The 24,285-nt window shown below is 42.2% G+C and overlaps 1 protein-coding gene and 1 long non-coding RNA gene across 8 annotated transcripts in view; one reads left to right on the top strand and one right to left on the bottom strand.

Moving 5' to 3' along the window:
• ATXN2 (ataxin 2) overlaps positions 1-13,144 on the bottom strand; it is a 126,006-nt gene extending 112,862 nt beyond the window's left edge. For 3 of the 7 annotated variants that reach the window (XM_042961874.1, XM_042961875.1, XM_042961873.1), the window contains exon 1: positions 12,865-13,144. In XM_042961874.1, the coding sequence (XP_042817808.1) occupies positions 12,865-13,076 (212 nt within the window). In that variant the 5' untranslated portion in view covers positions 13,077-13,144. The remainder of the gene's footprint in view (positions 1-12,864) is intronic. The other 4 variants (XM_042961877.1, XM_042961876.1, XM_042961878.1 and 1 more) reach the window with 3 other exon arrangements.
• A 561-nt stretch (positions 13,145-13,705) lies between these two features.
• LOC122232497 lies at positions 13,706-23,070 on the top strand. Its single transcript, XR_006209820.1, has 3 exons — positions 13,706-13,987; positions 19,853-20,070; positions 22,508-23,070. It is a non-coding gene; the product is annotated as an uncharacterized LOC122232497 (long non-coding RNA).
• Positions 23,071-24,285: the final 1,215 nt, after the last annotated feature.

Below are 24,285 nucleotides of genomic sequence, written 5' to 3' on the forward strand. Positions count from 1 at the left end.
TAATACTCTTTTTTTTCATCTCTCATCTTTTTCAATTTTAAGAAATCTCTCACCCAATTGTGGGGCTTGAACTCACCGCCCTGAAGTCAAGAGTCACATGCTCTTCTGACTAGGGCAGCCAGTGCCCCAATCTCTCATTTCTACCATAGTTAAATGTGTTCTTCCGACCGGCACTGTCAATACTCACTGCTGCTGCACTTGTTGAATGAAAATGACAGCTTTAGGAATAATAAACTAAGTTTAAACACAGTAAACACAGAAAATTGACAAATAACAGGGATGGTGGACTATGAAATGAACATAAACCAGGAAAAAAAACCCAAAACACCTCACTTTTGTTCTAGGAAGTAGCTTTGCTCCTATCTGAGTCCATTCTAAGGAGAAAGTTTGTGACGGGAGGAGTTGCCACACTTAAATACAAGGCCCTGTGTGTTCAAAACCACAGGAATGACACCTGCCAAAAAAGCTACCTCAGCACAGGAGGAACCACATTTTCCCAAGGTACATACAGTGAGACACTACAAGAGAAGATCTGGGCTGAGCCATTAAAGACTATGTTTAAGAGGATGAAGAGGACTACACTGGCATAATCTGCTTTACCTGGAGAATAAATACAGTGTACACAATCTGTAAAGGGACCTGGCTATCAGGCCAAATAGTCTGGATTTGATTCAGCTAATAATGAGAGCCGCTAAAAGTTTCTCAGAAATGGAACATAATGAAAATGTTTGGGGAAGAGTCTTAGGGCCGTGGAGTATGGATGAAGTGTCTGGACATGGAGAGACCAATTGGGATGCTTGCTAAGCTACAGTGAGTACATACCCTCTGGCGCCCATGATATAAAGACTCACCTCACCTCCTTCTCTATCCACATTTCTTCCCCAAGACTAAATGAAATCTCAGAATGCTCTACATAACATTCTAATCAATCAGAATTGGCATACAAAGTGAAACCTACTTGCCATGTAGGATAAGGATCGGAACAGGACAGTCACAGAAGAAAGGAAAAGAATGACCGGTAGAAACACTACAGAGGAACTTCATTTGAAAGGACTGAAGAGGGAAACAGAAATAATACAAAAACAGGGAGGGGGACAAAAGAGATTCATAAATATGGAGAACAAACTGAGGGTTGCTGGAAGGGTTGTGGGAGGGGTGATGGCCTAAATGGGTAAGGAGCCTTAAGGAATCTACTCCTGAAATCATTGCTTCACTATATACTAACATGGATGTAAATTTTAAAAAATAAAAAATAAAGTTAAATTATTAAAAAAAAAAAAAAAAAAAAAGGACTGAAGAGGGGTGCCTGGGTGGTTCAGTCGCTTAAGCACCTGACTTCGGCTCAAGTCATAATCTCACAGTTTGTGAGTTCGAGCCCCGCATCGGGCTCTGAGCTGTGCTGACAGCTCAGAGCCTGGAGCCTGCTTCAGATTCTGTGTCTCCTTCTCTCTCTGCCCTCCCCTGCTTGCACTCTGTCTGTCTCTCTCTCTCTCTCAAAAATAAACATTAAAATTTTTTTCTTTAAAATAATAAAATAAGTAAATAAATAAATGAATAAAAGGACTGAAGAGGGGCACCTGGGTGGCTCAGTGGTTAAAAGTCTGACTCTTGATCTCAGCTCAGGTCACGAACTCATGGTTTGTGGGTTTGAGCCCCACATGGCTATGCACTGGTGATGTAGAGCCAGCCTGCAATTCTGTCTCTCCCTCTCTCTGCCCCTCCCTCACTCATTCTCTCTGAGACTCTTTCTCAAAATAAATAAACTAAAAAAAAAGGACTGAAGAAAAAAATAATAAAAGGACTGAAGAGACACTTTCACTTGAAACATATGAAACAAAACAAAAAAGAGCAAAAGTAGAGTAAAAGCTTTGCTAACTGAAAAACTTAGACAATGATTTTTTTCTGGATAGATGGATCTTTTCTTACATTACTGAATAAATACCAAATTTTGAAAACAAGTCTTAAGAAATCTTATTAGTACCACTATTTGTACACCTGAAACGAACACTGCATGTTAACTAACTGCAATTTAAATCAAAACTTAAAAAGAAACTAAAGAAAAAAGAAATAGATTATATTAGAAAGAAAAGGGAATAAGATTCTAAAGCCAGCTATACAGCCAATGATGGGAGAACTCTAGCAAATAAGCTCTGTGGCCTTAGTTTCCTCACGTGTAAAGAAGAATGAGAACTAAAAATCCACCAGGGCCACTCCCAACTCCAAATCTGTATGATTCTAAACAGCTGAGACCTGAGCACCTGGGTGGCTCAGTCAGTTGAGTGTTTGACTCTTGATTTCTGCTCAGGTCATGATTATTCCAGGGTTGTAAGATCAAGCCCCATGTGGGGCTCTGCACTGGGCAAGGAGCCTGCTTAAGATTCTCTCTCCCTGTGCCCTCTGTCCTTCCCTTCCCCTACAATCTTTCTAAAAAAAAAAGGCGGGGTGGGGGGTGGTGTCTGGGAGGCTCAGCTGGTTGAGCATCCAACTCTGGTTCAGGTCATGATCTCACGGTTCTTGAGTTCAAGCCCTGAATCAGGCTTTGCATTCAGTGCAGAGCCTGCTTGGGATTCTCTCTCCCTCTCTGCCCGTCCCCCCCCCACCTCTCTCAAAACAAACAAACAAACATACTAAGAGTTTACTATGTACCAAGAATGGAATGTAACAGAAATTTAGTAATCTCACTTTTTAAGGTACTCTTTTCCCCTTTTAATGAAGAAACAGAGCACAAGAGTGAGTGACTTGCCCCAATCATTCAAACACCTCACCTACAGCCAAGCACTGCTCCAGAAGATTGGTACACAGTAGCGAACAAAATCAAGTTTCTGCCCTCACAGAGCTTAGATTTTAGTTACCAAGGGGTAAACCCTGATTCTACCCTAGACTGAAGTTACCAGATTAAATAAAGGATGCCCCATTAAATCTGAATTTGAGATAAATGAATAATTTTGTCCCATGCAATGTGGGACACACTACACTTTAGTATTAGTCACTGTTGATACAAGTTCAGCTGAGCATCCTATATTTTTATTTGCTAATTCTGGCAACCCCAGCTTAGATATAACTACAAAACCCTTCCTCAATCCTTTTACTGTATCTCAATGTCTCTAATCAGTGACATCAACAAAGTATTACACTGTACATGGTAATACAGTATATACACGTTAACTCAAACAGAAGTTAACGATGCAATGCATTCTAGTATCTTCTACTCTTTTTCATTTTTCTAAAAATGCTTGTCATGACCCACTAGAGTGATTTTACAATTTATTAAGGGGTCATGACCTACAGTTCGAAAAATATAAAAAACAATTTAACTTTGTCTTAGGTCACTATTATGAGCACATCAACTAACAACACTGTGCTATGAAATAGTAATGATTCGGTCTACTAAGGCATAGAATTGTAACTAAGAGCCAAATGAAATATTCTTTAGTTCTCATGTCTGTTTTCTGTAATTCTCTCATCTCTTAAATTTCTGTCATGCTATTTTTATTTCTCACTGCTGTCATTGTGTTCGCCTCTAAAAGTTTTGCCTTTCTATTGCTGGCAATGTGTAAATCATGTAAAGTAAAAGCAAATAAACTCTGAAAGAGGTCATGAAGAACTCATCCTTTCTATAATCTCCACAAGCTTCAATGTAAAAACTGTAGGTCGTCTTTACTTAATTATCAAGTGTATTTCAGTAATGAAAATAACTACACAATCTCCACAAAAAAAGTTTTTGAGACCCAAAAGAAAAATGCACAATTTAGTACAAAACTAGCTTTTTCTTTAACTAAAACTATAATCAAGATTAATTTGGACTATTTACAAAGATTACTGCTAAAAATATTGTTTGATTCATAAAACGCATTAAGAACATAGAGGCAATCAAAAGTATTTGACCACTGACAAAACTGTTAGGTAAAGCATCTCATGGTAATATTCTTAAAAGAATACAACATTCTGAAGTTTCTATATACTTAATAAAAGTAAGTCACATTCATTATTACATCACCGGCAAGTTTCATACCACAAACTGATGGGATTTACAAAGACACCATCATAGAATTACATTTTATCCAGTTCCCAAAATGCAGTTAGCTATTAAACATGGTATGAAATTGTTATTTTACAGCCACTTCAAGGCTAATACTATAAGCAATTCACATTAGAATATTTTTAAACTAAAAGGGATACCAGGGGCGCCTGGCCAGCTCAGTCCGTGGAACATGCGACTCTTTAATCTCAGGGCTGTGGGTTTGAGCCGCAAGACGGTTGTAGAGATTACTTAAAAACAAAACCTTAAAAATATAAAAATAAATAAGGGGCACCTGAGTGGCTCAGTCAGTTAAGTGTCTGACTTCGGCTCAGGTCATGATCTCAGGGTTTGTGAGTTTGAACCACAAGTCAGGCTGTGCTGACAGCTCGGAAGCCTGGAGCCTGCTTCAGATTCTGTCTCCCTCTCTCTCTTCCTGATCAGCGTTCTCTCTCTCTCAAAAATAAATAAATATTTAAAAAAAGTCTAAAAACGTAAAAATAAATTAAAAGCAATCTCAGGGGTGCCTGGGTGGCTCAGCTGGTCCAGCGTCCAACTTCAGTTCAGGTTCTTACAGTTCTCACGGTTCATGAGTTCAAGCCCGAGAGTTCATGCAAGCCCCACGTCAGGCTCTGTGCTGATAGCGTGGAGCCTGCCTTGAGTTCTGTGTCTCCCTCTTTCTCTGCCCCTACCCCACTCATGCTCTTTCTCTCAAAAATGAATAAACATTAAATAAAAACAAAATTTTTTTAAGGAATTTCAGATTTTCACATGACCACAACTGAAAATAATTTTCAGCAAATAAAACCTGAGGTTAATAGTTTTGACAAATTTTCATAAGCAACCCCCGACTCATAATACCAAGCCATTAAAAATAATACAACCAAGGACTTAACGTTTAAGTCGATTTCATACCACATATGCACAAAATTACACGTATTTTTTAAAAAGATAAAGAACCAGACCTTCTATTTTACCGAGCCAAACCTCAAGGTTACAAAAAGATATCTTGAAGGTCAAGGACTGCCTGTGGTTGTCGCATTCTGTAAAATGCACAGCATGATCTTGTTTACGTCTAGGTCTGTGTTTATTTAAAGAGAGGGATATAATAAAATTCTACAAATAAGTTGTTTGGGCAAGTCCCCTAACTTTTCGAAGCTTAGGGTTTTTTTCCCTTCTACTTTAAAATAAGATTTTCTGTTATTTCTTCATCCTCCTCTAAAATTCTAGAGTTTTAGGAGAGAAACATTCTTTTAAGCTTATTTATTTATTTATTTTGAGATACAGAGAGAGTGTGAGCAGGGGAGGGGCAGAGAGAATCCCAAGCAGGCTCTGCAGGGAGCCCTGCCTTGGGGCTGGAAACCTTTAGGTCATGACCTGAGCCAAATCAAGAGTCAGATACTTAACCAACTGAGCCACCCAGGCGTGAGGGAAATATTTTAAAAGACAATATATACTGTTGAATCCAAAACAGTATGTACCATTTGATTCCCTCTTGTTTATCATATATATGTTTATAAAAAGTCTGAAAAGATGAACTCCAAACTTCCAACAGTAGCTACTCAAAGAAAGATTGTGGATGATTTTAAAGAAGTTTGGGTTTTTTGATTCTCGGCAATCTTTTCTACAATGAGTATTTACAACTTACTATTTTTCAAATTATAAGAGGCAGAACTTTCAGATATAAATGAGGCAGTACCTGTAACAAGATTGTTTCTCTACTAATTTCAAGAATAAATCTGTTCTGGGGTGCCTAGGTGGAACAGTTAAGTGTCCAAGTCTTGACTTCAGCTCAGGTCATGATCTCATGGTTCGCAGGACTGAGCCCTGCATCAGGCTCTGTACTAACAGCACAGAGCCTGCTTGGGATTCTCCTTCCCTTCTCTCTCTCTCTCACACACACAAAATTAAACAAACAAACAAACAAAAAGACTAAATCTATTCTGTTGAGTCAACATGGATGGATCTACAGGGTATTATGCTAAGTGAAATAAGTCAGAGAGAGAAAGACAAATACCATATGATCCCACTCTTAAATGGAATCTTGAAAAAAATGAATAAACAAAAAGCAGAATCAGAACTATAAATATAGAGAATAAACTGACAGCTCTGGGGGGAAGAGGGGGAAATGAAGTCAGTCACAGGAATAAAAAGAGCATAAGGAAAACAGTCGATGATATTTTAATAGTGATGCAATGGGACAGATGGCAGCTATACTTGTGGTGAACATAGCATAATGCATAAACATATCAAATCGCTAAGTTGTACACCTCAAACTAATGTGACATTATGTGTCAACTATGCTCCAATTTTTTTAAAAAGGTAAAAAAAAGAAAAAGAAGAAGAAACCTGTTCTGGACACTGGTTCAAATACATCTCTTATCTCCGTTATACTCAGGGAGCTTAAGATCCCCTGCAGATCAGCGACCACATTCTCTACAAATCTTCCTATCACAAAGTATGAAATTTTATACATATATTAAATATATATAAGAGATATAAAAATCTCTTGAATTAATTGGCGTTTTAAATAACAGGGAAGTGGTTCATGACACCACTGCCTACAAAACTGCAAATCTGCTTTGTTTGGCAAGCACCTCAATGGAAAATACTACTATTGTACGAAGAAGATTCAAAAGCGTAAGACGTTCTTTTTGAGTAGAAAAATACACTTTAAGGATATCAGAAAACACATTAAGATACAGCCCGAACTTCTCCCAAGCATAAGTAATGCAAGGAAACGTTAGGAGTTCAAAATTAAAATTCTGAACGTTACAATTCTAGATTAAGATACTACAACCTTTCAAAGGCTTGATACCAGCTTCACATTCACTGATGAGTAAATTTTCTGACAAAAACATCCCTATTTTTTAAGACTAACATCTAAGGAAGCAAAAAGACCTCAAGAGGAAAGAGCTTTCTACTTTTTTTATTTTAGTAACACTCTTGCTAAAAAAGACCACTGTATTGACCTAAAATATTGGTAGGGTAACAGTCATAGATGACCCAGATATGCTTCACAACAAACCAAAAACCAAACAAACAGAAACAAGTACTTTCACTTAAAATGATACAGTAGCAGACAGGCCTGTTAATAAACTCTATTTACATGTCCACCAAAGTTGTCACATTCATTTGAAATAGCTACAAAATCAGGGTTTTGTTCAGGCTCAACTCTTTATAGGATACCAAAATACTATCACTACCCAAAATAGAAAATTTTAATTCCAGGGAAAAAAATCTTCTAAAAACTTAACACCTTTTTCAAGGTATAAAAACACACTTTGCTCGGGGCACCTGGGTGGCTCAGTCAGTTAAAGCATCGGACTTTGGCTCAGGCATGATCTCACCGTTTGTGAGTTCAAGCCCCGCATCAGGCTCTTGAGCTGACAGCTTGGAGCCTGAAACTTGCTTCTGATTCTGTGTCTTCCTCTGTCTGCCCCTCCCCTGCTCACCCTCTGTCTCTCTCAAAAATAAATAAACATTTAAAAAAAATTTTTTTTTTTAATTTTTTTTTTTTAACGGTTTATTTATTTTTGAGACAGAGAGAGATAGAGCATGAACGGGGGAGGGTCAGAGAGAGAGGGAGACACAGAATCTGAAACAGGCTCCAGGCTCTGAGCTGTCAGCACAGAGCCCGACGCGGGGCTCGAACCCACAAACTGTGAGATCGTGACCTGAGCTGAAGTCGGACGCTTAGCCGACTGAGCCACCCAGGCGCCCCTAAAAAAATTTTTTTAATTAAAAAAACAAAAACAAAAACACTTTGCTCTTGTCTAAGGAAATCCTCAGCATCCCAGAGACTGGAAAGCAAGTGCTTTCTGGTGAATGCACTAACCTGCCGTCCTGGACCTGAGCTGTGGCCTCCAGCCCGGCTATCCCTCTCCTGTAGACTTGGCTTCCCCCACAGCCATTTCTCTGTTCTAATGGAGTGTTGTACAGCCTTTAGTCAATTGGAAACGTTTGTAGTAAGAACCAAGGACCGGTTTTCTCTCTGACATCTATGAATGCCTTAACCTCCTTTATTCTACATTCTTAAGTCCTAGTTAAGTATTCTTTTGAGAAGGAGCAGGGGAAGGGGCAGAGAATCCCAAGCAGGCTCTGCTCTGGCAGCTCAGCCCACCTCAGCCCAATGCAGAGGATCATGACCTGAGCTGAAACCAAGAGTTCACATGCTTAACCGACTAAGCCACCCAGGCACTGCAGCACCCTATTAGCCTTACATCTCTGAACGGTGAAACAGTTCAATGAGATAAGAAATAACCAGGAAAAAATAACAATTACAAAATAAAAACACACTTTGCCATGGTAAAAGTAAATTCTAACACAGCTATAGGACCAAAAACAATTTTTTTTTTAAAAATCAGTTCCTCCTTTAAGTCAAAACATATGGCTATTGAATAGTTATGATATGAGTTAACATCCCCTGTGTAAAATTATAACGGTCTAATTAGACATGGAAAATACACCATGAAGGTTTTGACTTTTCAAATGCAGTATCTTTAAGCAACTACAGGCTTACTTTTTTGACAAAGATAGACAATTTGATGTAGGTGTTTGCCCAACTTAAAAAGTGTATTTTTTCTCTAGGTACTGAGAATGAAAATTAAGCCAATTAGGTTAAAATAAATAAGCCCGGTAGAAAACCAAAAATGTACACCTTTCAATAAATAGCCTTCTATAGCTCACCTCTGATGACCTAAAAATGCCAATTAATTTTTTTTGGTCCAACTACAAATTACGTTATTATCAATACACACGTAAAAGAATGAATTAATAAAGGATGATGCAGTTTAAACCTTATAAATTACAAATGGGGCCATACGACTAATTAATCTAGATCAAAAGCAAATGGCTAACTACTTCACCTTCAAAACTTTGTTCAAATGTTACCTGCTCAAAGAAGCCTTGCCAACCCATTTAAAACTGCATCCCACTGCCTTTCCCCACATTCCCATATTATACCCTTAATCTGCTCTCCTCTAATCCCCCATAGCTCCTACCTAATATCAGATCTAGTGTGCTAATTTAATGTCTCTTGTTTATTGTCTGGTTCATTACGTTAAATTGTAAACACCAGAAAAGCAGCTATCTTTGTTTTATTCACTGGCATATCCCAAGCACTTATAACTGCCTGTACATAGATTTTCAATCATTTTATGTGTTCAATGATGTCAAAGTTTTTAGGCTCTTCTAAGAAATATTTTAAAAGATGAGTATCTTGCAAATATTTAAGTGGAAGCATGATGAAAAGTTACACTACATTGCAGCGTAATTTCCACGTTGCAATGCCTTCAGAGAAAGCAGCAACGAAAGTACTAAGCTGAAAATTACTAAAATAAGTTTTTATTCACATTTAATCCTGTATCCAAAGAAACTGTAATGTTATATTATTTAGGACTGGGAATGGGGTAACAGAATTGTAAACCCATTATTTTTTTAAATAGGGAAGAAAATGTGGGAGTAGAAGAGATATGGGTTAGCCAGTGATAATTCCCAATAGTGCCATGAAATTATATAAAAGTTAACAAAGATAGCTTGGTCACTGGCTAACAACTAATAAAAAATACTTTTAGATGAATAAGGGAGATTAACAACAACAAAAGCTTCAGAACAAGTTTCTCAGAACTTTCATTCCTCTACTAAGTAACTGAGTCTTTGGAAGTATGAGCACAATAGATAAACCATGTATCCTCATTAGTGTTAACAGTTACTGTTTTCAAAGCATCTTCCCATATATTATTTCATTAAGTCCTCAGAGAAACCAAATTCAAACTCAAGTATAAATAATCAGGTAGCTAACAAAAGCACTTAATAACGTATTCACTTGACAGTAAGTGCAACTTTTCCCTTGAAAATCCCCCACAGTGTTTGACAAAGAAACCATTCTATAGAAGAGCCACCTTCTTGGCAATGGAAACTAATACAAGTCTTCTGAAGAGTAATATGGCACAGCTAGCAAGAGCCATAAAAATCTTGAAGCCCTTTGACCTAGTAAAAACCACTCCTGGGAACTTTCTCTAAGGCAATAATTAGACTGAAGCCAAAAGCTATTAGTATAAAGATGTTTACTGCACCACTATCTAGCATAGTAAAGGTGGAAACCCAAATTCCAACAATAGGAGAATGGTTAACCAAAAACCTAAAAAAAAGTTTGTAACACAATGCTAAGGAGAAAAAAACAACACAAATAACATACATAATCGCTAAAGCCACATAAACATGAAAATGTAAAAGGCAAAAATAAGAATTAGATTAATGCAGACTTTAACATTATGGGTATGTTGTTCTAATATAAAACCACCTTCTAAAACATACATGACAATTTAAGACAGAATAAGTTTTTGAAAGCCATGAAAATCCACTATTCAAGTTAAAAAAAAAAAAAGTCAAATATGATGAAATGTCATTTAAAGACGACATGTGAATTTCTAGACATTCAAGAATATTTTACTACTTTTCAACATGTCAAACCCAAAGCTGCATTCTCTCTCCTCACCTTTGGCCCCAGAAACGTATTTTAACTGCTGATACACACAAACGTAATGTGAGGAGACTCTAGAAATTGTAATCAATTTACAAAGAACCCAGGAACAATAGTTCAAAATCAAAAGGAATTCTACAAGTACCTTTAAAATCCTGTATAAGAATAAAAACATCTCTTACCTATCAAAATGAGTTAAGGGCCAGAATCTATGTCTCAAATAAAAGAACTTAAAGCAAGGAAGAATTTAAATTAAACTTGGATGTTCGTGAAGCCTCAAGAAACAGAAAAAGATCTTTGGTACTAAAACATTCCATATTTTTTTGATCACTTAAGCCACTCCGGAACAAATTCTTTATTATTAAATTTTTAAGCCTAAGGAGAGCTGATGCAACTTAAAAGCATAAGTATTATTTTTCAATTATTTGAACAAGCTGAATATATCTGCTAAATTTCTGAGACCTAAGAAGAAAAAAAAGATATCCTTTTCAATAAAAATTATGTACAAAATTTTTTCCATTTTTCACTATGGATGCCAGTGAAAAAGGGAAACGGAATTACAGAATCCTAAGCGAAAGAGCTGGGAAAATAAGCACTTCATCTGAACTAGTTGGACTAGGTTAACGTTTGTGGGTGGTTCAGAGAAGGGGCAACTCTGGGGGTGTGGGTAGGGTAGAAGTAAGAAAACCAATGTTGGCCCTTCCCCCTCCCTAGAAGGAAGCACAATTCCTTAAAAATCAGCTCTGATTCATCTTGACGGATAACTTCTCCTGTCATAAATGAGAATTCTTTGGAAATAGATTGCTGAAAACCTGTTTTCAAAAAGAAAACCCAGTGCATGAAATTAAAAAAAAAAAAAAAAAAAAATCCCCTTACCCCACCTTCTAAAGCCCAGGATGTCTGTCTAGGGAGGACCCTCGTCGTCGAATCTGCCAACCCCGCCTAGGCCTAGCGAAGGCACGGTAGTGCCGGCAACACGGATGGGCTCGGGGCACAAGGGAAATGGTCTTGCGTGCCCTTGGTGAGCCCTGGCGGCACTCCCCAAGTTAAGGACACTGGCCACAATGGAATGGAGTCTATTGACATTTGCTGCCCCGTTTGAACACTAAGCATTTTTTCTTAGTTCGTGAAACACGAACTGACAACCACCCCCCCCCCCCCACACACACACCCCCAACAGGCCTTCCCGCACAAACACACCCTCCGGAGTCAGACCCGGTTAACTGAGACAACACAGAGATCCTAGTCCCTACCACAAACCTAGGTGCATGGTGGGGGAAAGGGGGAGACGACGCAAGTAAACACCTGCATTTCTGCCTTTAGGAACCCCACCACGTCCCCAGCTGCAATCCCTCTCCGCTCGAAATTTCAAAAATTGGGGTGAGGGTTGGGGAAAATGCACCGTGCCCGCTCCCTGCCACCCACCACCATCCCCTTATGTCCCCAATCTGGCCTGGACTTCTGACGCACGCCTGGGTCCGGCCCTCGCCCACCACTATTCAAAGGCGCCTTCTCCTCGGCGGCCTCGAAACAGCAATGCGGATCGGCCACCACCCGCGGCGGAGAGGCCTTGCGGGGGAAGGAGGGAGGCCGGGAGGGGGCCGGGCACTCCCCCACCCCTTCCTCAGGTGGGGGAGGGCGGAACGCTGCGGGAGACTGCACGGAGCCCGACGATTCCAGAGGCGTCCGGGAGCCCCCGCCGCCGTGTTAGATTTAAACGCGGAGGGGTGCGGGGGGCCACTACCCGCCTCAATCCGGTTCTTCGACCTTTCCCAGGACAGAGAGTGGGGGTGCTGAGGGGCGCTTCACAGACCCTACTGATTCCAGATGAGCCCCTTTAACGGACAGGGGGGACGCTGCCCTAACTTTCCCCCCTCCCTCGTTATTCCCCAATGGGGGAGTTGGCAAGTTTCGAGAGACTGAACCAAAACCTAAAGACCATTCCACGTTAATATTTAAACTGCGGGGTGGGGGCGCTGCCCAAGCATCCCCTCCATGTTGGGGTTAAAGGAGGAACAGAGACTGACAAATGCTGAGACCTGTGAATCCCTCCCCAACACTTAAATGGAGAGGGGGAGGCTGCCCAGTCCTTCCATCTTGACCGTTTGGGGGAGGGGATGGGGATGTTGCTGGAGACTGGACACGACCTGACATTCCCGGAGGGATCCCGCAGCGGCCCCCACCCGAACCCCCGGGCTCCAGAGGGGGAGTGGGAGCCCCACCCCCACTGCGGGCCCCCAGCCCACCCCACCAAGCCAGGCCGGTCACGGGGCGGGGACGACGGTGTGGGCCGCGGGGGAGGGGACGCGAGGCCCAGGCTCGTCCAGGCCCGGAGCGGAGGGGGCTGGGGCGCGACACCCACCTGCCCAGGCCGGGCCGCCCGCCGCCTGCGCTCGCCGCCGCCGCCGAGGAGGAGGAAGCCACTGCCGAAGACGACGAGATTGAGGACGGCGACGGCGCGGTGGCGGGCGACGTGAGAAGGCCGCCGCTGCCGCCGGGCTTACGGGCATTGGCAGCCGCGGGCGGCTGCGGCTGCTGCTGCTGCTGCTGCTGCTGCTGGGGCTTCAGCGACATGGTGAGAGGCCCATACACCGGCCCGCACGCCGGGCGGGGACAGCCGGGAGCCGGGCGCGCCGAAGAGACGCCGGAGCGCGGCGGGGACGCGCGGGCGCCGAGCGGGGAGGCGCGGGATGGCGCGGCCGGGGGGGCGCCCGGGCCGGCGAGAGGGAGAAGGAGAACGACGAAGGGGCGGGGAGGCCCGCTGAAACCGAGGAGCCGCCGGGAGCCGGGCAGGGACGCGCCGCCGCCGTTGCCGTTGCTACCAAAACAGTCTGAGGCGGAGGGAGGCGAGCGCTGCCCGGAGGGAGGGGGGCCGGGGCCGGGCGGGGGAGGGGCGGCGGAGGGATACGGGCCCGGAGCCGCGCCGCCGCCGCCGCCCCGCCCGCCCCGCCGCGCGGGCCGCGGGAGCGAGCGCCGCCCGGGCCACCTGGCCGCGGCGAAGCGGCGTGGCTCGATGGCCGCTGCGGGGCCCCGAGGAGCTGCGGCCGCCGAGCGCATCGGGGGTCGGGCACACAGAGACGCCGCGTGGCGACGCCGGGTGGGCGCGGTGGTGCGGGAAGGGGACTCTTTACCGGAAGTCGGAAGGGTCGGACGGAAGCAGAACGTGAGACGACCCCGGGGCCGGGAGGGACACGTGAGGAGCGGGCGCCGCGCTGGGCCGCATTCGCGGGGGTCGGGTGAGGGCCCGGCGGCCGGCCCGGCCCAGATCCGCCCTCCTCGAGGCGGGTCTGCCCTTCGGGAGGGCGTGTCTGTCTTCGCCCTCGGGGCCGGCCTAGTCTAGAGGACGGGAGGGAAGTGTTTCTTCCCCGCCCCCCCAGTAATCTTTCAGTGTTTTCAGACTGCTGGGAGAGTCCGTGTTTACCCCCACCTGATGCAACCTCCTGCATGGACTGCGAGTCCCTTCAGGGCGGAGACTGTCTTGCTACGTAAGAAGCATCTAGAACACAAGCATCCCATAGTTGTCTTTGTATCCCCAGCACCTGGCACACAGTGGGTTCTCACCGCGTTACTGGATGTCTAAAGGCAGTCCTTTTTTTTCCCCTGCCAAGACTAGCAAGTTTGGAGTCGAGCAACCTCCCCGGGCCACCCACATCTGGTTACCTTTACCCTACTTTTTCCACCCCAGCAACATAGTAGCCAGAAAGCTCTTTTGGGTATCTGACCTTCGTTTGAACCCATTTTCCCTCACTTGAACTTCTTTTTTTCCTTATTCATGAGACTCAAAAGGAAATGTACGTGATTGGTAGAGCTATGGATAATGGGGTCTCCCGTGGTGGAAACAGAGCAGACCTCACAAGAATGTGCGAACTTTAGACCTTGACCCCTTTAGAAGTTTTACTTTAACTTAGATTGCTAGCCAGCACAGTAGTCTATTTTTTAAGTGTTGCAATTAAACTGGAAGCAAACAGATAATTTTTTTGAGTGAAGAATCTAGGCTTTTAAGTAAAATTACTTAAGGAAATGATAGGGGGGAAAACACCAAAATTCCCCCTCAACTTACCAGAATTGTCAGATAAAGGTAAAGACATAGAACAACTTGGGAGAATGATTAAGCCACAAGTCTCCAGTAACCAAATGGAAATTAATCTCCTAGATAGTCCAGGCAAAAATTATTATATTCTACAAGTATGTGAAATGTAGGAAATCAGCTTTATCTCCCATCTGAAGTAAAAAGAAGGTTGACAAGAAAAAGAAAACTATTCTTTTAAGCCAACAGTTGCAAAATCCTTTAAAATTTAACCCAAAGGAAATTGAGATGAAAAAAAAAAAAAAACGGGGGGGGGGAATAGAAGGACCATAATAGAAATACAATCAACTTTCTCTGGTTTAATGATTTGATAGTTAACCATGTCTGGGACCAAGATCCCAGAATTAAGTCTTAGGGCCAAACTGCAGACAGGTGGGAGACTGAAGGGAGTGGAATAAGAAAACCTGAAGCTGACAGCTGAACTTGATTTGGTTTAGGCTTAAGAAAGCTCCAAGTTTTCACCCACTATCGTTGAAAATATGTTCAACAACTTATTGAGGTATAATTTTCATATTATAAAATTTACCCGTTTTGTTTACAAACCAATGATCCTCAGTAAATCCACAGAGTTATGCAACCATCACCATTAATTTCAGAACATTTCCATCACCCCAAAAGGATGCTTACACCCATTTGCACTCACTCCTGGTTCCCATTCTCAGCACCAGCAACCACTAATCTACTTTCATCAGATTTATCTATTCTAGACATATCCATATAAATGGAATATAACAATAGGTGGTCTTTCACTTAGCATAATGTTTTGGAGGTTTATCTATGTCATAGCATGTATCAATGTGTAATTACTTATTATCACTGAGTAGTATCCCATTGTATGGATGTATCACATTTCCCCTATCTCCTCACCAGTTGGTGGACTTTTAGTTGTTTCAAGTTGGGGGCTATTATGAATACTACCACTATGAACATTTGCAAAGTATGTCTTCGTGTGGATACATGTTTTCATCTCTCTTGAACAGATGCCTAAAAATGGAACGTTGGGTGGTATTGCAAATTTATATTTAACTCTTGTCTTTTTTAAGATTTTGTTTTTTAAGTAATCTCTACACTCAACATGGGGCTCGAACTCACAATCCTGAGATCAAGAGTTGCATGCTCTACCAACTGAGCCAGTCAGGCACCCCTATATTTAACTTTTTAAAGATACTATCAAACTCTTTTCCAAAGTGACTCTGCCATTTTACATCCACACCTGGAATGTTTGAGGGTTTATCATTAAAATGCCACTTCTGCTTTTATACTAAAATGGAAACCAAGAGAACCTTTACCATCGAGTCTGTTTTGTACACACACCCCTTTTTTATTTGCCGAAGGAAGATCACCACCCAAAACCAAGGATGTGTTTTATTGCAAAGCTTTCACCTAAATTCTGGACATCTAAAGATGTGGCTATTTAACAGCAACTGTGACATCACTTCAGGGGGCTTAAGCTTTCAATGTAAATGTCAGGGGGCCACTGGGTGGCTCAGTTGGTAAAGCGTCTGACTCGATTTCGGTTCAGGTCATGATCTCATGGTCAGTGTGGAGTCCTCTTAAGATTCTCTCTCCTCCCCCCCCCCCCCTTTGCCTCTGCTTCCCCTCTCTCCCTCTCTCTCTCTTTCCCCTCTCTTTCTCTCAAAAACAAACAAACAAAAAAAAAGTTTTTTTTTTAAACAAATGTAAATATCAGGATAATGCACCTGAAGACAAATGGTGTGGTAGGCAACCTGTAAGATGACCCCACGCAATCCTGTTCTCCTGGGGTTCAGACCCCATGAAAGCTCTACCACTTGAATTTCCACCGGACCTACTGGCTTCCTTCAAACAAAAAGTTTGAAAAAAGTATGGGCTTCCAATTCCGAGATTAGGTTATAAAAAGACTGTGGCTTTTGTTTGGGATGGTCTTGTCTCACTCATGTGTTTGAAGGAAGCTAGCTGCCATGTTGTGAACTACCCTACGAAGAGGCCTACATGGCAAGGAATTGTTGTGTATGAGCACAGCAGTGAGGACCTGAGGGCTGCCAACAGCCATGTGGGGAGCTTGGAAGTGGATCATCCCCCAATCCAGACTTGATGTGGCTACAGCCCTGATCAAAGCATCTTAATAGGCTTTGTTAGAGACCCTGAGCTAGAGGTGCTCAGTTTAGCCACACTAGATTCCCAACCCTTTTGTTGTTTCAGTCAATAAGTCCCGGCCTAATTTGTCATGCAGCAAAAGACAGCCAATACAGATGACCAAAAAAGTGCATTTCCTATGATTTCCATGTGCGTTCAGAATTCTTTAAAGGGGTGCCTGGCTGGCTGAGTTAGTGGAGCATACGACTCTTGATCTCAGGGTTGTGAGTTTGAGCCCCATGTTGGGTGTAGAGATTACTTAAAAATAAAATCTTTAAAATTAAAAATAATTCTTTAAAAACAAATGCTGAAATCAGATATATTATATCCAATAGAATGTAAATTTTTTAATGCTTCCCAAATGACTTTCAGGCAGCCATTTAAACCAAACCAACAAGTGTCACTGGAGAGTTGTCATCAAAGACAATGAAGAACATTGTCCCAAAGGAGTTCTGAGATTGAGAAATATTGCTAAAATTTAAACTTCAAAAATAATTGTTACCATTCCAACCACTATTTCAGAAATGAAAAGAGTATCAAGTGAGGAGGCATATAGGGAGAGCCTTTCAAACTTGGGAATCTAGTCCTGTGAATTCTATACTTGCTTTTTGATTTTCAATGACCCTTCAGTGAGCCACAGGGCCCTTTAATTTTCATCACTTCACTGATTAATCAAGTCTGAGGATTTGGGGATGAAAAACTGATGTAACCACGCAAAGCAGAAATGCAAAGAGTGATTTGCTATCTCTCAGAACAGCAGCACACATCAGATGATCCAGTATTTCCAGTAATTCATTTTTCTGCAATCATTTCTTTTCAGCTCTCTTCATTGGATCATGTTTAATGTATGATGATACATTATTCACTCAATACTCTTGATTTCACTTTCAAAAGCATGAAAATTAATTCAAATCAAAACTAACATGCACCCCCCAAAAATCCATCCTCTTCAAGTTTTTGCATAGACCAATCCTCATTTTAAAAAAAGAGAGAGAGCAGATGTAATTTCAAAAATAGGACCATGGCTAATTAAACCAGTGTTTTTTTCTAACCATGGTTACTCAGAATTCTTAGAGGCTAATCTATTTGTAGACACTCCAGGAATCCCAAAAGACTAAAAGCAATAAAAAAAAAAAAAAAAGAAAGAAAGAAAGAAAGAAAGAAAGAAAGAAAGAAAGAAAAAGAAAAAGTGTATGGTGTGGAGTGCTTCCAGAAGGGCATTATTTAAACACCTTGTGTGCAAAGTAACAACTTTCCCATAGATTTGAAAAAACAGAGGTGGGGGTGCCGAAATAGTAGGGAACACAGCAACATTATCTGAAAAGCTTTTAAATGAGTCTTTCCTTCACACAAGCACACTTCTGGTTGTTAAGTTGCTCATTTTGTTTTACCTTGTGGGACAGAATAATGATGCGGTGACATTATTCACGAAGCAAAAGCTGGATGCCAGCTGAAATAGACACAGAAGAAAGAATTCTTTACTCTTCTTTGGAATTGCTTGCACTGCGCAGAGCCAGAAATTTAAAGAAACTCAGCCTTTTGTTTTTCCTCATTTCTCTCTTTTTGTTTTCATTCCCCCCCTTTTTGGGGTGAATTTTGTGGGCCGCCTGTTGTTCCAGCGGCCAGATTTATGGAAACCAGAGATTTGAAGCATGCACCATTTGGAGAATTGCAGGAGGGGATTTAAAATTGATGTGTGCAGCAACACTGACAGCTGAAGAGGGCATTAGCACGGGAGCTTGTTAAGTTTGCTACAAGATACTAGGAACCCTACAATAGAGCCCCCAGAGGGATCAGACTATAATTAATACTAGCTAGCACTGCTGACCTATCATCTCAGAATGAAGACTTGGATTCTTATTCCAGAGTGGAATCAGATACCAGCTTAACAATACTCCCTGTCTTGCCTAAGCCCCCATATTACCAAAACGACTTATTTTCCATAAGGTAGGCCTGGACTAGAGAATGAGGATGATAATAATTGCAGGTCCTTATATAGCGTCCACTATGGGCCAGCTCTGTTCTAAGTGCTTTTTTTTTTTTTTAATATTTTTTTAATGTTTACTTATTTTTGAGAGAGAGAGAGTGTGAGCGGGGAAGAGGCAGAGAGAGAGGGAGACACAGAATCTGAAGAAGGCTCCAAGGTCTGAGCTGTTAGCACAGAGCCCGATGCGGGGCTCGAACTCATGAACCAAGAGATCATGACCTGAGCCAAAGTTGAAAGCTTAACCGACTGAGCCATCCTGGTGCCCCCTAAGTGCTTTCTACATAAGAACTCATGTAATCCTCACAATACCCACTGATTCTTAATGGAAAGGGAGAATTTTGCACTGCCTCCTCCCCGCCCCGGGGGACATTTGGAAATGTCTAGAGATATCCTTGGTCGTCACAATTGAAGAGTAAATGCGGGGTGCCTGGTGGCTCAGTCGGTTAAGTGTCTGACTTCAGCTCAGGTCATGATCTCATGGTTTGTGAGTTCGAGTCCCGTGTCGGGCTCTGTGCTGACAGCTCAGAGCCTGGAGCCTGCTTCAGATTCTGGGTCTCCTTCTCTCTGCCCTTCCTTCACTCGTGCTCCGTCTCTCTCTCTCTCTCTCCCATAAATCAAATTTAAAAAAAACTTTTGAAGAGTAGATGTTACTGGCGTGCTGTGAGTGAGGCCAGGATGCTGCTAAACACACTACAGTGCATAGGACAACTCCCCTCCCCCACAAAGAATTATCCCCCTCCAAATGTCAGTAGGGCCAAGGTTGGTAGAGAAACCCTGCATAGCCCTGCGAAGTAGATAGGATTATTATTGCCATGTGACAGATGGGGAGACTGAGGCACAAAAAGTTTAAGTCGTTTTGCCTATGGCCACATTCATTAAATGTTAGAGCTAGGATCGGAACCCAGGCAGTGGCAGTCTGCCTGCAACATCTGGTCTCTAAACCGTTCTCCTATATCAAATAGTGAAAGCCTAAGAGGGCTCTCTGAGAAAAACAAACTTTTCTTCTTGGTTTCATCAAAGGCAAGGTTCTGGTGACCTGGCAGCACTACCGACTGCCTGTCGCTGGATTAGAGAGAGAAGGGACGAATGTTAAGCGTCCCCATCTACAGCTGGCAGAGCCCATTAACACTGAAACTGCCCCTTTCCTCTGGCCCAACAAAGGTGGAGAGATGAACGCGCGAGGATGACCCCCGCAGTGCTGTTTGGAACAGAGAACAGAAGCCCCATCAGCAGGGAGCAGTCAGATGCCTCATAGAGTATCCTAAATGCAGCGGAAGATGCGATATTCTCAGCTGTGCAGTGAGAAAGAGGCAGAGCTTCACACTGATCCAAAAGGATCTTTAAAACCTGTTGTTTAAAAAAAGAAAAAAACAAAACAGGTAACCATGGGAGGCGACAGATACTAATTCACTGGATTATGGGAACCATTTCACAGCGTCTACATAGATCAAACCATCACCTTGTCTACTTTAAATATATTGCTTTTTATTTGCCAATTATTCTTCAGTAAAGCCGGGGGGTGGAGGGAACTTGTTAAGCCAAAAGCAGAAAATTGTAAAACAAAACAAAAAAAAAAATTCATAAAAAAATGTGTAGATGGTCTTGTATGGTATACACTTACTTGTGTTAAACAAGTATATATTATATATTATTATATTATATTATATTATATTATATTATATTATATTATATATTTTTTTACCTGTGTTTATATGCATACATCTAAATTAGATGGGGCAGGAAAAAAACTGATACTGGAAGACTAGGGAGAAGGAAAATATACTTTATATCTTTTGCACTGTTGGAAATTTCATTTTTGAAAATTTGTCTTATCATGTGCACATATTACCTTTTATTAAAAAAATAACAATAGAATATTAGGGCATCGGTAAGAGTAACTACTGTTTCCATAACACTTCATAGTTTACAAAGAACTTTTATCTGTAGGATTTCCTTTGGTGCCCCCACCATTACAGAGATGGTGACACCAGGGCAGAGAAGTGGCCTGAGCCACCTCAGGTCACTTACTGCTGACTCCTTCACATCCTTCTCTTTCCCACTTCCCAAAGTAAGATCAATTACTGTCCCTACCACTTCAATTTTGTTTTATTCAACCACAAACTGTCCTTCTCAAACTCTAGGCAGTAAATTCTGGTTCCCATAGAAAGAGAAAAAAAAAGACTAGTTTCAGGAGCTTTTCACCCCCACCCCCATCCCTTTCTGCCACATTTATATTGTTTTCTGCTGAAATGCTAGCTCAACTAAATAGATGAACTAGGGATCAGGTAGACCCGTTCACCTCCAGCACCTACAGAGTCAGTCTGTAATAGGCACTTAATAAACCTGAGCTCACTTGATTTGGTAGAGAATAGTTCCCAGTTTATACATGTTTGCTTTTTTGGACCTACAATGGCATATGCTTCTTATTTAGACCTGCTAATGACTACCAGCCATGGGCCAGAATGGTGGGGCCAACATCCAAGGCCACCCCCTAATGACCCAAGCATTTCCAGGCAGTGAGAGGGGCAGTCAGACAATTAGGCTGCTTTACCCATGTGTTTCCATCACACGTGGTTTGGGCAGAGTTTTCATTCACTCACTGGATAAAGCTTACTTCTCTTCCAGTTAATAGCTTGTGATGCGACCTTATAGGCATTCGGGAAAGTGTCAGTCTAGTTCATCCGAGACGCTGAAGCCAGGAAACCACAAGGGGCCTCCTGGGGAACTACTCTTAGTCACCAGACTCCAGCAGCCTGGAGGAAGTTATTGCTGAGGCCCTATGAGAGCTGGATTCACTCTCCTATGATCAGGACTCCCGTTCTCTTCCACTGCACATGTGGCTCATTTCTGTCCTCAGTGTGTCAATACAGAACAAGCGTTCAGGTAGCAAATAAGCAGTGGATAGGCTTCTGATATCCTGAAAATGACTCAGGAATCCTGTTACTGCAATTTCTGATAATCTTAACACATTATTTTCTTGTTGTTGTTGTTATTGTTATAAGCCTTTTTAAGAACATACTAAATGTTTGTGTATCGGTTAGCATTTGCTGTGTAACAAACTACCTCCACCATAGTGGCTTAAAACAACAAACTTTTTTTTCCCTTAAAGTTCTGTGGGTTGGCTGAACAATTCTTCTTTTCTGGGCTGACTCAATTGGACTTGGATGGTCTAGGATGGCCTCACTGACATTGCTGGCAGTTGGCTCTAGGTCAGCTGGAGTGGATCAAGACAACTTGGCCAGTATCTCTAATCATCCCATAGACTGGCCTAGACTCATTCACATGGTGGTGGTCACACAGGTCCCAAGAGCAGCAAGGAAAGGCAAGCCCTAATGCACAGGCACTCTTCATATCTCTTGTTGTGTCACATTTTTTAAAAAGTTTATTTATTTCAAGAGAGAGAGCATGCATACATGAGCACAAGTGTGAGTGGGGGAGGGGCAGAGAGAGAGGGAGGGAGAGAGAATCACAAGCAGGCTCCACTCTGTCAATGTAGAGCCCGATGTAGGGCTCACTCTCATGAACTGTGAGATCATGGCCTGAGCCAAAATCAAGAGTCAGTCGCTTAACCAACTGAGTCACCCAGGTGCCCCTGTGTCACATTTTCTAATGTCACATTAGTCAAACCCAAGTCCAGATTTGAGGGCTGGTGAAATAGCAAGCTGCAAAATTATTTTGCAAAGGACAGGCCAAAGGGAGGGAAGGAAAGATTTTTTGTGGCCCTTTTTTGTAATCTATCACAATCAGGGATGGGATAATTTGAAAAATCTATTTAAACCTCATTATTATTTTTTCTTTTAATACGATGACTTCCAGTATTCAGAAGAAAGCTGAGAAACCTACCTTAACAATCTGATGACTTCCAAACCTCCAGATTCTTGGTCATCTCACTCAAGACTGCTAGAAGCATCCTGAAGAAAACAGCACCATGTGTATTTTCTGCAAAGCTGGTTTTGATGATTAATCTTATGTGTCAGCTTGACTGGGCAATGGGATGCCCAGATATATCTGGTTAAACATTATTTCTGGGGTGTGTCTGGGAGGGGGTTTCCAGAAAAGATTACCACTTGAGTTGGTAGATTGAGTAAAGCAGATTGTCCTCTCCATTGTGTGTGGGCATCATCCAGTTCACTGAGGAGTGAGAACAAACATGCAGAAGAAGGGAGAATCCTCTGGTTGACCAGTTGAGCTGGGTCCTTGGTCTTCTGCCCTCAGACTGGCACTTAACATCATCAGTGCTCCTTGTTCTCAGGCATTCAGACTTGAAATTGAATTACACCACCAGCTTTCCTGGGTCTCCAACTTGCAGATGGCAGATTGTGGGACTTTTTAGCCTTTATAATTACATAAGCCAATTCCTTATAATAAATGTCTCTACATACGGATAGACGTATCTCTTGTTGGTTCTGTTTCTCTGGACCCTAGCTAACACACTGACTGGTTCTCCAGAAATGCAATCACATGACCTTAGGAAGGTCATCCTCATTATCCTTCATTGACAATGAAGGCTGCACTAGATGTTCTCAAGTTGCAAGGGAACATTTTTTTTTTTAATGATTTTTAAGTAATCTCTATACCCAGCGTGGGGCTCGGACCCACGACCCTGAGATCCAGAGTCACATACTCCAGCGACTTAGCCAGTCAGACACCTGCAAGGGAACTTTCAGAGGTTATGTTGCCAGAAAGGAGAATAGGCCACATGCTGAATGGCCCAACCCCTGCGCGTAGAGATAAGATGGCTAGGCATGGGCCTGAAGCTTTCTGCTTTCATCCGGATTTTTGATATGGTCTGTGAGATGATGGTTTTCAACTTTTCCTCTTCATAGGCCTGGTGAAACCCTTTGATCTCATTTTTATTGGGCAATATTATTGTACCATTTTACAAACACACCATTTATTCCGGCCTGACCTTAATAGCCTTTCCTTTCCCCCCAGGCCTTAAAGGGCATTAGAGCAGAATACTCAACATGTTAGATGTGAAAAGGGGGAAGGCATATAGTAAGTTCTTGAAAATGTCCAAATAAATGAAGGCCGGGAAAAGAAGGAGAGAGAATGAAGGCAAATGAATGAAAAGAATCTGTTAATTTAGCACTTTTCCTAAGATGGCCAACTTGGACTTTTCTTTTAACAGCTTTGTTGAGATATAATTCACATTCTCTGTAATTCACTCATTTCAAATGTGTACAATTCAGTGGTTTTTAATATATTTACAGAGCTGTCAACCATCACCACAGTATAATTTTAGAACATTTCATCATCCCAAAAGGAAATCCCATAACCATTAGCAATCACTCCCCATTCCCCCTTCCCCAGCCCCTGGCAACCACTAATCTTTCTGCCACTTGGGCTATTTCTTTTTCTTGTGACAAAATATACATAACCTAAAATTTACCATCATAACGATTTTTGAGTATGCAGTTTTTGGCATCAAGTGCATTCACATTGTTATGCAACCATCATCATCCATCTCCAGAACGTTTTCATCTTCCAAACTGAAACTCTGTCCTCATGAAACACTAATTCCCAGGGTGCCTGGGTGGCTCAGTCTGTTAAGCATCCGACTTCGGCTCAGGTCATGATCTCACGGTTCGTGA

Source organism: Panthera tigris, chromosome D3, assembly GCF_018350195.1.
Source record: "Panthera tigris isolate Pti1 chromosome D3, P.tigris_Pti1_mat1.1, whole genome shotgun sequence".
Classification (NCBI taxonomy): Eukaryota; Metazoa; Chordata; class Mammalia; order Carnivora; family Felidae; genus Panthera; species Panthera tigris.